General features: G+C 36.2%; 2 protein-coding genes and 1 pseudogene across 3 annotated transcripts; all 3 read right to left on the bottom strand.

Moving 5' to 3' along the window:
• Positions 1–676: 676 nt before the first annotated feature.
• LOC104600439 (triacylglycerol lipase OBL1-like) lies at positions 677–7,685 on the bottom strand. Of its 2 annotated transcripts, none has more exons than XM_088895397.1 (5): positions 6,565–7,685; positions 5,791–6,056; positions 5,183–5,216; positions 4,336–4,856; positions 677–1,096 (listed from the first exon to the last, which is right to left on the bottom strand). In XM_088895397.1, exons 1-5 carry the CDS (start codon positions 6,899–6,901, stop codon positions 857–859), a joined length of 1,398 nt encoding a protein of 465 aa, XP_088751523.1. In that variant the 5' UTR covers positions 6,902–7,685; the 3' UTR covers positions 677–856. The 2 variants fall into 2 exon arrangements, with proteins under 2 accessions (XP_088751523.1, XP_010261663.2); XM_010263361.3 differs by having other exon boundaries at positions 679–1,096; positions 4,336–4,946.
• A 125-nt stretch (positions 7,686–7,810) lies between these two features.
• On the bottom strand, positions 7,811–11,708 carry LOC104600400 (triacylglycerol lipase OBL1-like). The gene is made up of 4 exons (XM_010263325.3): positions 9,838–11,708; positions 9,452–9,687; positions 9,028–9,061; positions 7,811–8,829 (listed from the first exon to the last, which is right to left on the bottom strand). The coding sequence occupies exons 1-4, from the start codon at positions 10,160–10,162 to the stop codon at positions 7,961–7,963; spliced, it is 1,464 nt and encodes a 487-aa protein (XP_010261627.1). The 5' UTR covers positions 10,163–11,708; the 3' UTR covers positions 7,811–7,960.
• A 135-nt stretch (positions 11,709–11,843) lies between these two features.
• On the bottom strand, positions 11,844–13,173 carry LOC109114901 (UDP-glycosyltransferase 71K1 pseudogene; annotated as a pseudogene).
• Positions 13,174–13,592: the final 419 nt, after the last annotated feature.

The following is a 13,592-nucleotide window of genomic DNA, read 5'->3' as shown; positions in this document are numbered from 1 at the left end:
ACCAAAGCAATTCCCATCCCTGACCCCATCGGGTACATTGAAGCCTTTTTTATGAAAAGATCCTGATCCTGGTATGTCATTGCAATAGTGAAGCCACTCTACCCTCTTTGGCCAAAATGATCTAGGATCCAACCAGAGAGAGATCTGTTGCAATAGAATGGAGGTGGCATTTTCTTTTGAGGGTTCGTCCCATTGTGTTGAGAGTGAAGGAAGTAATGCATCGATCGAGTAAATCGATATACATTTTCCTTGGGTTGTTACTGTTTTTTTAATTATTGTGCTTTTTTTCTTTTATTTATAATTTATAATTTTATTTGGTCTTTAATTTTACACTTCATTGCCCATGATTAGTACATATAATAGTTTTTTAATCACTTTGTATTATTTATTCTTTTTCTTCATTTTTTTACTCTCAAGTACTCGATATTACTCGCCCGTGTTGAGCATGGGCACCCCTCGCTAGTTTTTATTTATACTAGTACAAATGCATAGGAGTGTAAATGTAAAGAATGCAAATTCTGATTTAATTTTGTTTTGAATTTTACTTCATTCTATTTCAGGTTTTATTTTACTTCATTTGTAATGCAATCAAATAACATAAGGCTCATTTTGGAAGTACAAATGCAAATATGTACAACATAAATACATACAAAATATAAAATTTTATATTCTACATATTTGCATTTGTACTCCTTTCAAACTCAGCCTAAGATAAAATTTGAAACAAAAATAAATCAGAATTTATGAATGAATTACAAATTCACAGATATTTGGGCCAAACTTCTCTTATTAATTATGATAAACATAATCACAACTCCATGAAGTCTCATCCATGTTGCCAATCATGCAACAGTGATTAGGTGTGGTCTGGGCATAGCCTTGCGCAATTAATATAGTCTCTTGGAGAATGGGAACTTACACCAGGGATGAGGAGCCCCACAAACCTTTCAAGTAATGAGAGTAAATTCTCTTCGAAACTTTCACCTTGTTGAAAACCCACAAACAATGCCCTAAACAGGTCCATCCAAGCATTCCAGTGCATGGGAATGAAGTACAAGGGATTGAAGTAATTTTCATCTGGTTCTTTTTCCAAAACCTGTAATAAAGCAATTATGATTTATGAAAAGAGCTCAACAAAGCAAATTACAATTCACTTCTCTAAAGATTGTCAAAGCTCTATCTATCTCTGTTGTTTTTTCCTTTTGCTATTGAATTTATCAGTGGGATGTTTCTTGGTTATTGATTAGTTTTTCAAGTGGACAAGTAATAAGGGAGGAACTCCTTTATTTCTGTATGATTTTCTGTATATAACTATTTGTTCTCTCAAAGACAAACTGATCATCATAACCAATTATTCAGTTCAACCAATTCAACAATCATCAAATGTCCTCCCAAAGGGTCGTCCCACAGCACATCTCGACCTTTGTATTGAAAATATCTCTTAATGATAAATACGGGAGATGATAAGGAATCATCGGGAGATGTTCTCAATACAAGATTGGGATGTGCTGTGGGGCATTGTGGGGCACTGATGTGAACTCGATAGTTGAACTTGCTAATTTTATGCTGGCCATAATTTCATTGCTTTGGTGGGTTTTGAGTTTAACAACTATGCCTACTTTATTGTGCCAAATGCATGGTTGGAACTTGGAAGGAAAGTTTTCTATATTTCTCAAATGCACAAGCATTGGGACAAAACAAAAATTTCCAAATGAAGTTTCAAATCTACATCTACATTGTATCACAGTATGGCTATTAGGATTGTTAATTAGGCTCCGTTTGGAAGGAGTACAAATACATACAAAATACAAGGTTTTTCTCTCTATATATTTGTATTTGTACTCCTTCCAAACTGAGCCTCGATTTTTAATGTCTACTTCTAGTAAATTAAACCATAGCCAGGGAATTCCTATTGAGTTCATCAAGAATGGAACTCACACAACTTGGCTAATTATGTGTATGTGTTCGTGTAGTTTGCAGAAAACAGAATATGTTGTAGCTAATGCTAATTACGTTCGGATAAACTTCTGGATTTCTATTTTTAAGGCTCAGTTTGTTTGGAAGTAGTACAAATACAAATATATACTGTGCAAATACATACAAAATACAAAGTCTTGCATTCTATAAATTTGTATTTGTACTCCTTCCAAAAGCCTTAGACTCAGTTTGGAAGGAGTACAAATACAAATGTGTAGAGTGCAAAACCTTATATTTTGTATTGTTTTGTATGTATTTATACTGCACATTTGCATTTATCATTTTTCCAAACTGAGCGTAAGGCTTAGTTTGGGAAGAGTACAAATATAAATATGTACAACGCAAATACATACAAAATAAGGTTTTGTACTCTACATATTTGTATTTATACTCCTTCCAAAAGCTCAGTTTGGAAGGAGTACAAATACATACAAAATGATATAAAATGTAAGCTTTTGTAGTCTACATATTAGGCTCAGTTTGGAAGGAGTTAAATACAAATATGTAGAGTGCAAAACCATGTATTTTGTATTATTTTGTATGTATTTGTACAATACATATTTGTATTTATACTCCTTTCAAACTGAGCCTAAAATACGAAAGCACAAAGCCCCGATTTTAGTACCTATTTGGGAAGGGTTAAACTTTGGTTGAAGTGCTTTGAATAAGCCCCTAAGAGAAGTTTTAACTGAAAGTTGTTATTTTGCTGAAGGACAACAAATGTGGGCTTTCTGGGCTTTTAACCAAACATTGCATATAGACTGTCTTGGTGGTGCCCACCTTGCAAAGGCAAAAAGCCCTATGGGAAAGCCCTTCCACACGAGCAACTAGTCGAACCCTAAAAGTGTTTATGGCTTTGGGTTGTTATGGTTTTAGGGTCTGATGGAGACAAAACATGAACGGGCCAAGTTGTAATGATTTTGGGACTACGCCCCAAAGCTCAAGTTCTTAGTGGCCCTATTAATACCATTTGGGCCCAGATAAAGGGTGCTATGGGGCCATGATCAAGAGAGGTGGGTGAAATAGCATTTGGGCCTGGTTAAAAGGTGTTTTGTGGGCCAAGAGAGGTGGGTGATTCGTTTTTGGAAAGGGCTGGGTGTGAGAGTTTGAGCCCATTGAGGATGAGGAGACTGTGGTGGATCCTGACACCTTGCATTTGGAGGGCTTAGTTAGGGTTCGGTCCGATCTGACAGACCCGAACCAATTGGGTCAGTTCTGGTTCCAGGACCTGGGATATTCTACCCAATCCCAAATTGATTCAGACCCGACCCAAGTGTGGCCTGTTTGGGAAGGCTTCTGCATTGATTAAACTGAGTTGAGTGAGCTGCTTATCTAATATAGTTTCACTAGAAAATCGATTTTTTGGCTCAAGTAAGTCTATTTTCTGCTTTTCGAGAGCCAAACATGCTTCACAAGTTCTTGGTTTTTCATCTCATGTAACACCAGAAGCCACTGTGCAAAATCCCTCCCAAATAGGTACTGTAGTATTTTGGCTTTTGAAATTTATAAAACAAAAGGGAAATTGTCTAAAACTCACCATGAGTTTTCAGTATTTCTCTTAAACTCATAACAACTTTTCAAAATGTCTAAAACTCATCATGTCACTAATTTGACGTTAAACAGACTAGCGGGCGGTAATATATTACCATTTTAACCTTCATAGAAAATATAAAATATAAAATATATACAAAATAAATTAATGGGTGTTAATATATTACCATTTTAATATTTAGACATGAAAAAAGGAAAAAGTTCAAAAAAATATTTTCAAATATAAAATACGTAAAAACATAGAAATTACAAAAAATATAAAAAATTATAGAAATTGCAAACAAACTAAAAATTATTTTCAAATTATAGAAACTATAGAAATTGAAAAACAAAATCAGAAAAAAAGTGTAGAAAAACACAAAAAATTATAGAAAAACACAGAAATTGTAAACAAATAACAAAAGTACAGGAAAATTTATAGATTGTAGAAAATTAAAAAAATGTAAAAAAATAGAAATTATAAAAAAATTGAAAATTGTAACAAAACATTAAAAATGCAAAAAAAAAAAAACAAGAAAAGTTGAAAACTGAAAAAGACCATTTTTCCTCTAACTCACTATTCAAGAGTAATTTGGTCATGAAAATTGTTATTTATGTTGACATGGACCCCTCTTTTAAGAAGCATTAAGGGTGCACTAATGAAAGGTGAGTTTTGGAAAATAAAAACTTATTGACATGGTGAGTTTTAGACATCTTAAAAAGTTGTGGTGAGTTTAAGAAAAACATTGAAAACTCATGATGACTTTTAGACAATTTCCCAAAAAAAATTCTTGCCAAACACTGGAGTGGAAACCCTTATCAGCTTACCTGTTTCTGATACCAATTGGTGTAGTAGATGCATTTTCCAAAGTGGGCAAATGGTGTAACGGGAGAACCAAAAGGCAACCGAGGAACAATATCATATCTATAAACCACTCTCACGTACTTCCCTTTCAACCTTCTAGCCATGGAGCTTCTGAATGTCTCATCTCCAACTCTGGGCTGCCCAAAGGTATAAACACGTAACAATTTGTTCAATATGGCTTCTTCCTTTTCATGCACAAGTTTAGCAACAAACAGGATTGCCAGTGCACCACCCAAGCTGTGTCCTGTTACTAGTATCTTCACGGCTTGGTTTCTTTTCAGCAATCTCTTCAGCTTTTCTCTTATGGTGTAGTATGCCAAGCTTTTGTTCCCAGCTTCTGCATGCTTCCTTGACCCAACTCCATTGGTTTCAGCTTGATGAAGGCCCAGGGCTTTCATGAATCCTTGGTGAACTTTTCCAATTCCAGGGATGGAGGCCCAAGAGATGTCGAGGTCGGTCAGCCAATCCGCGGCATTGAAGATTTCTGTGCCACGGAATGCTACAACTATTAATCGAATGCTACTTTTCCTGTCGCAGAATATGAAAGCTTGGGTATCGTAGTTCATTGAGCATTCTGTGACAATCCATAAAATTAATTATTTCATATGAATTTTGATGTATGCACTTGTTTATATATAAAATAATAAAATAAAGTTGAAAAATTATAATAAAATTGGCTTAAAAGCATGTTTAAGTTAAACGGTTTTTTAGAATGCACATGCCTAAAGTAATTTTTTTATTTTTTTTATTTTTTGCTTTCTGTTTTGGGGTTTTAAGATATACAAAGAGAGTGATCATCAAGGGCCTTACCATTATAGAATTCAAAGAACCCCACCAAATGCATCTGCATATAAAAGTAAAGCCATAATTAGAACCATGGAATGCAATTTGCAGTTATTTTAATCCACTTTTACAAGTTCCAACACTCAAACATCAACTGAATAATCACAAAAGATGCTGTAAAGGCTGCAGAAGCTCCTCCATTTTCTGATAACAGATTTGTTTTTTAATCTTTGGACCAATTTTTTATAGCCCATTGAACTTGACAAAATTTTGTTTCTTTGTTGAATGTTTAGAATACTTATTTTTCTCTCTTCTTGTTTATGTGCCAGGCATGGTACATACCTTCCACTTTATTGTTTAGAAGTTTTCATAGTGATGTAATATTTTCCCTTTGTTTTTCATATTTGTGCAAATTAAGCTGAAGTAATCTCTTTTTTCCTTCATTTATTTTTTTACATTTTGATTATCTATTTAGGTTTCCAAAAACTTGATTCTAGAAATCTAAGTTTCAACATATGAAAATAACCAGGCTCAAAAAAGTATAAAAATAACAGGAAAAATATAAAAAAAAAACAACATACTTCTTTTAATTCTTAGTTAAATTTCTTATATAAAACAGCAATTAGTAAGATTACCTTCCAATGTTTAGTGACCACCTTGTGCACATATGCTTTGTTCTCATAAGCTACTTTTGCTGCCATGATGCAAAGATCTTGAGTATTGATTCTATTGATAGTCCTCTCGTCCAATTCCGCCCATGGAAAACTAAGAAGCCCTGAAACTGATCTATGGAGTTCAGTTCGTCCATCTACAAGGCTAACAAGTGACATGAAATCTTCAGAGCCTCGGTTGGGAATTACTAGTGTAGGGCTGTGAATGGATCGGATCAAATTGGATATACCTAGATTCAAATTTGATTCAAATTCAATTATTTTCAAAATGAATTGAAAGGAACTTGTATGAATATTGAACTATGAAAATACAACATTCAAACCAATTTTACTGATAAATGCAATATATAAAACTTAAGGGAAAATCTATGATGCCAGAAAGACATGGTATACCTGAAAGGCTCTGAATCAGAACCCTCCGTGAATAAAAACCCACCTAATTGGCCATCTTTATGATCCCGGCCGGTTGATTGGTTGTAAGTTTTTCCGGTATCATAGTTGAACCCAAATTTTAAATATGTACATGCATAAATATAAATTGAATTGAATAATATCATATTAAATTTTAGGGTATGGATATATATATCCATATTCAATCCAATTTGCAGCCCTACACAAGTGAGAAATTATCAATCACTTGATGCAGAAATACAGGTAAGTTACTAATTAAGTAAAATGTAAATGCAAGTCCACCGGATGAACTGCTCAAGAAAGATATACATGATTGAGTAAATATACCTGATATAGTCCTCAAAACCATATGTACAATGCCACCATTAAGATAAACCAAATTCAAAGTGAACTCCAGTTTGTCACCCATTCTTTTCAATCGTCCACTCAAAAGTAGCAAAATCTTCTGGATCTTGCAGACTAGAACAATAAACCAGCCAGCATTCGGATTCTCAAGAAGATTGATGGTCTCATTGCATGCAGCCATGGAATAAGAATAGAAGAAGAAGATCCAACTAATTAAGGGGTTGGTGAGTTCTTGCAATTCTGATACAGAGCATCTTATATGGCTTGAATCCCCGAAAGAGACACGATACCATCTTTTTTCAGTTGCTTTGGCCGCCATGAGAATGAAAGACAACTGGATCCACCATCAATCAATCGAAGAGAATAAAATCCAGAAAAATAAGACGATGACATTGATTTGAATATCTCAGCGCAGGCTTTAACTGATGAACTTTTATTGATCTTTGTGAATGAGTTGGTACGACGACTTTGTACTGAATTATTGAGCTTTTCTAAATAGTTCTGATTTCGGAATTGGGTTGAGTTCTTATTTCTTTTTCCGGCAATGAGTTGTTCAATTCTAATACTTTATTTTTAAATTCCTTCAATTTCTTTTGCTACACGAAGAGAATCAGCGAAATACTAACTCCAGTTAAATCTGTTTGTTTGTGATGCAAAAGTATATATAATCAAGAATAACATATTCTCGTCAAACTTTGCAAAGCGGGAACATATATATATATATATATATATATATATATAACATGAACCTATCACTTGTAAAAATATAATATTTAAATCAATTTTATTGAAAAAAACATAAATTTAAGTATATATAAGCATATATTTTAAATCCGATTGAATTTGAATTTGATAGTCTTTGATAAAACTGAAATCTGAAAAGTAAAAACAAAAAGTTCTTTTTAACTGTCTAAAGTTTAAAAGCAAAAATCTACTTTTTTACAAATGCGTGAAAATAAGATTGAGATCGGGTACGGTGTTAGGCTAAATCAGTGTAATATTAAATTTAATAATGTTTATAATTAAATTATTATTGTAAGCTTATGTATTATATATTAAATTTAATAATGTTTTGAATCTTATGCGAAAGATAATAGATAGTTTATGTATTTTTCACATGTTTCAATTAAATAATTAGAAATTTTGATATATATTCATGTTATTTTGTTTTTTTTTTATTGTTTAAATATAACCCGCTATACTACCCAGTTTGGTGGTTGATAAGATGTCCAACCCGATGAAAACAATAAACTATTCTAATATATCTTACAGGAAATGCAGCAATAAATTCAAATCAATATCGAATGCGGATTTTGAATTAAATAATTAAAACCCTTATTTGCAGAGGAAAAAAAAAATGAAAACCCTTTAGAATCAATCAATCATCTTTTCTCTCTTCTTCTGCTTGGTCAATTGTTGTGCTCAGCCTTGCGCTATTGATGTAGTCCCTAGGAAAGTGGCTACTCACACCAGGAACCAGAATCCCTATAAGCCTAACAAACAAAGATAGGGAATTCTCCTCAAAGCTTTTCCCTTTCCTACCCACATAGAAGGCTCTAAGCAGGTCCAAGCAAGCATTGAAATGCATGGGAATGAGGAAGAAAGGATTGATGTAGTTCTCATTTGGTTCTTCTCTCAACACCTGTGCCTTGTACCAGCTACTGTAGTAGATGCAATTTCCAAAGTGGGCAAACTGTGTAATGGGGTCACCAAAAGGCAACCTGGGAACAATGTCATATCTGTACACAACTCTGAAGTACTTCTGCTTCAACTTTGCTTCCATCAATCTCCCAAAACTCTCATCCCCAACTCTGGGCTGCCCAAATGTGTAGACACCCAGCAAGCTGTTCAGCAAGGCAGCTTCCTGGTGATACACAAGTCCAGAAACAAACAGGATTGCAAGGGCACCACCTAAGCTATGTCCTGTCACTAAGATCTTGGCATCTGGGTTTTCTTCCAGCAATGCTCTCAGCTTCTGTCTTATGGTGTAGTATGCCAGATTGTTCTCCCCAGAATACTCCCTTGGCCGAATTCCATTCGTTTCATCTTCATGTAGGCCAAGTGCTTTCATGAATCCTAAATGAACTCTTCCAATTCCACCGAAAGAGATCCAAGAAAGGTCCAGGTCTGTCAACCAGTCATCAGCATTGAACATCTCTGTGCCACGGAATGAGACAATGATCAACCGAACCTTCTTTGGCTTGTCACAGCATATGAAAGCTTGGGTATCATTCTTTTTCGTATAATCTGCAGCACAGAAGTTGGAAAGAGAAGAATGTATATCAGCTTATTAGTGCAATTAATGTCAAGAGGGGAAAAGATCTCAGCTGACATAGCTGACCAATTAATCCAAGTCCATTAATTAACCTGGTCAGGCTTGGTAAACTTGGGCCAAATCAACCCAACTGGGATCTTAAAATTCAGAGATAAGGTGAACGGGCTTACCATTATAGAACTGGAAGAATCCCCCAAGGTGCATCTGCATAAAATAAAACCACAATTATTATTAGACCAGAATATGGAATGAACTTAGTTTGTTATTTTTTCTACCCTTAATCAATAGTGAGGCTGAGATTGGTCTATCTCAATGAACCGTTCAACTTAAAAATATAAGCAAGGCTTTTATTTTCTAACACACTCCATCACGCGAAAGCTTATTGGACTTGAAGTATAGACAAGCATAAACCTACCCGTACTTGTGCTAAAATTTTATTAATTATAATCGGGGTAATAAGGATTGAACACCAGACGACTTGATCAACAAGATCTGATGCCATCTCAAGGCACCAAGAATTAGCTACTCTGAGTTGAGAGAGAGAGAGAGGTTATAATATATTGCTTGAAAGAGAGTATTGGGAATGGGAATTACCTTCCAGTGTTTATTAACCACGACTGTGGCATATGCTTTGTTCTCGTAGGCTACTTTTGCTGCCATCATGCAGAGGTCTTGAACATTTATATCCTTAATGGTGTTCTCGTCTATCTCCGCCGGTAGAGAGCTAAGAAGGCCGGAAGACGCTTTGTAGAGATCCTTCCGTCCATCTACATGGGCGAGAAATGACTGGAAATCTTTTGAGTTTTCTTTTATGGGTTTCGGAAGTGATCCTTCACAAAGAAAAACAATTGCACGAATCAATTAATTATGATGCACAGAGAGAGAGAGAGAGAGAGAGCTGTTGAATTGTTTAATGTCGGAGTGATTAATTGGAATTGATGAGAAATTATCAACTATTCAATGGATAAACAAGTGAATACCTGATATAGTCTTCAGAAACAACTGCACAATGCCTCCATTTCGAGAAACCAAATTCAAGATAGCTTCCACCAGATGACCCAGTGTTTTTAATGGTCCATGGAACCATATCAACATCTTCTGCAGCATCCAGACTAGAACAGTAAACCAACCAGCCTTATTCATGAAATTCTCATCAGAATCGTTAGGCTCATGACAGTGCTGTACAAACTGATAACTTTCTACGCTTCTCCACGACACTAAGAGCTTAAATATATCCCATACTGTCAGCTTGTGAACATGGTAGATTGTATGATAATTTGAACTCTTAGTGCTAGAGAATTCCATGGGAGAAAGAAATATTAAAGCCTGAAACAAGAATTCCTTCTCTACTTTTGGGGAGGAGGGATGGTTGTTCTGAACTTCTAATGCAAGGTTGTGGCGATCTAGCTAGACAGCATCTTATAAAAGCCTGAATTCCTAATTAGCAATAAGAGAGACTGGGTCCCTTCCATCACTCACTACTTTTTATTAATTAATTTCATGCCAAAGATGACTGCGTCTTCCTCAGACCAAAATATGGTATATATGGAGAGGTTGAGAGAATAAATTCAACGCGCTCTACCATTCAAAATTGGACAACTAAGACCATCAATTAATGCTTTCAGACGCGAAAATAGTCCCGCCTTGTGAAAAGCAAAAACAAAAACAAAAGAAAAAATTGGTGTTTTGTGTAGACCCATAATTAATAGTCAAAAAGTAATTTGCATAAAGAACAATTAATAATGGAGTATGTCCAAAATAATAACACCCAGAAGTAAATTATAGCATCCGATGAAGTCTGTAATCTGTAGTTGATTGAGAAAGTTCAATGTTTGGAAATTGAAATCACCGGGAGGTTTCTGTTTAATTTTGAAACGACGAGGGTGCTTCAGTTTTGACTAGCTACCGCGCGACTGCTGAAAAATTCAATGAGAGGCTAATGGGTATGTAGCCAACCAGTTGACTGTTTCGTGGAAGTTAATTAGTTCGCTCTCTTTCCTGTGTTCTTCCGTCTTTGTTTTCTGCTATAAAAATGTTTGAGAAAAACTAGGCACAGTTTTCTGTTAATTACCCACTGTCAATAAAATCTTGGAATAATTTTTATAATAATCAATCCAACCTCAACTTTATTCAATAAAAGACATTGCAATAAACAATTGAGTAGTTCAGCCACTTCATTTTCTATAAAACAAGACCACTAAAATACTAAGGTTACAACTTGTGCTGGGTTAGCTCAAATCCAACCTGTAAAGGTTCGATTTAAAATATGAACATATGTAGATGTAGATGTAGGTATGCATTTAAAAACAAATTATGTAGGTTGAATCTAGTTCAGGACATGGTAAACCCAATCCCTACATGATGAGAATGTCCAGAACTAATTTCAAACCAAAGCCCATAGTGATGGAGGGCCAGCCCATCATCTAGGCGACAGCTCATAGGATAAGAGGTACATGCAGGATAAAGATAATTCCAAGAAGATCAGATAACCCATGCATGGATAGAACTAGGGAGATTGGACGGTGGAGATCAAGGCAACCTCAAAGAAGACTTCGATCCTAGCTAGAAGAGTAGATGTTTAGATCACTTACAACTTTTTCGTTCTTAGTTACTCTACAATTTTCCGGATGTATTATAAATACTGTTATTTCCAAGCTATTAGACACATTCGAGTTTTCGCCAACTTTCCTCTCTCTTCTAGAGATTCATGTATAGCTCTAACCGGCTTTACTACGAAGCCTTGTGTTCGCCCGGTACTTGCATAGCCAGCCCGGTTTGTTGCTTCCACGCTGCGTCACATAGGGTCTTTCGACTGGGTCTAACCTGAACTGGACTTGGTTAGTTTGATATCTGTGGATTCGTCCAAAGTTGCAACCCCTTAAAACTATTTAATGCAATATTTTAATGGCAGTAGGGCTGTAAACGTGTTGGGTCTGTGTAGAATTGAAGAAACCAATATGAAAGAAATATTAAGGAATCCGAATCAAACCAAACCCTATGTAGGCCTGTCAATAATATCAGAAAATCAAATGCCCGATTCAACATCTGATCCAAATTATTTTGGATTTGGATGGTGTATATATGTAATCGGATCGAATTCAGATGTTACAATCTACATCTGATTAATAATCAGATCACATTTGGATTTGACCATCTGATCCCATTAAAATCCAAATTTGATTATAATATAATACTTATTAGTTTTAATATAATTATATTTAAAATTATAAAAATATATTTTATATATTATATTATATATGAATTTATATATATAATAAATTTAATAAATTAAAAAATGGATAAATCTCTTAAACTATCCCTACTATTTAGCGTAATGACATGCCGTACCCCTACTGTTTTGCTATTCTCTTGTTGTACCCTTAAGTTTTACGACGGTTGTCATTATCGTTAAATGGGGACAGAAAAATTGATTTTACGTTTTTACCCTTTCGTTAACTCTCACTCAGATCTGCCGTTGCTGTTAAACCTTTCCTCTCATCTGTCTTCTCCCACTTCGCTTGAGGCCAATGGCTATCTCTTTTACCTGGGCTTCATCAAAGCCGCCCATGCTGCCAAAGCACAGGAGCACCACCGACTACAGAGGCTGGTCTTCGAGACATTTCATGATCTCGCTGTATTGGGTGTGGGTGCGGGTGCGGTCGGACAACGAGTGCGACAGACCCTCGAGTTGAAGCAACGACCCAACCGGGTAAATCGCTGGTGTTTGACCATCAGACAGCGCGTTAACGGCATGGGATTCAAACTCTGCAAATGTGTTAATTATGATGCCCTTCGCCTCCTTGAACCTGCGACTGTGTTAGACGAACCATGTATAGCCATCTTCCTTCCTGTTCCACAAGGACTTAGGCAAGGAGAACGGAGGAACTGGGTTGACAGGTTGGGAATTTTAACTCAGTCTCCGCGTCCTTTAACTCGATGCCAGTGGGAATCTGAGTATCGAGTGTTGGAAGGTGGAGCATAAGATCGAGCAGCCCTGCGGTAGAAGTGAAGAACAAGTACGAAGGGATTCTGAACTCGTTCGCTACATCGATCATGGAGGTGCGGAAGAGATCAATCACCATCCCAGCGACTCGAACCGTGTCAGCATTAGAACCGGGCGACATAAGGTGGGTGAGAGCGTGCCTAACGTGTGGTTTGTAACTTTCAACGAAGAGGGATATGAACCCATCTTGACCATTATAAACTTCCGGCGACGGGGGATCAACCTGCGGCAGACCAATGAAACGGATGCTAGGGTTGGAGGCAGCAAGGGATTCAACGTAAGGGTCAACATCGGAAAAAGATGGTGGCTTCATACACAGGACGGTGATGGAGAGGCGATCATCTCGATGGATAAGTCACTTTGCGAGCTCAACCGTCGAGAACAGGTGACCAACTCCATATACTGGAACGAACACGACCTTCGTTTTCTCCATCGCTTCTCTCTCTTGTTTTCCAATCCGTTGTAGCCGCAACTCGTTATACCTTTTTATCTTCCACAAACCTGAAAAGGAAGTGCAGCAGTTGATCATCCACAGATGGACAGATCACACAATTTGCGACACATTTAGGATAGGATCACGACAACCTTTAACCAGGTAGACTGCTTGGCTGTTGTGATTCGGTAAATGGGAGTTTAACCAGGTAGACTGCTTGGCTGCTTGGCTGTTGGATCTCAGCTGAATCTAACATTTGAAAAAAGGTTTTCTCCTTGTTTTGGATCGCTCCCAAATGG

The sequence above is a fragment of the Nelumbo nucifera genome, chromosome 1 (genome assembly GCF_055504915.1).
Source record: "Nelumbo nucifera cultivar China Antique chromosome 1, China Antique-T2T, whole genome shotgun sequence".
In the NCBI taxonomy this organism is placed as follows: Eukaryota; Viridiplantae; Streptophyta; class Magnoliopsida; order Proteales; family Nelumbonaceae; genus Nelumbo; species Nelumbo nucifera.
Note: the sequence above shows the minus strand (reverse complement) of the source record. Positions and strands in the feature narration are given on the sequence as shown.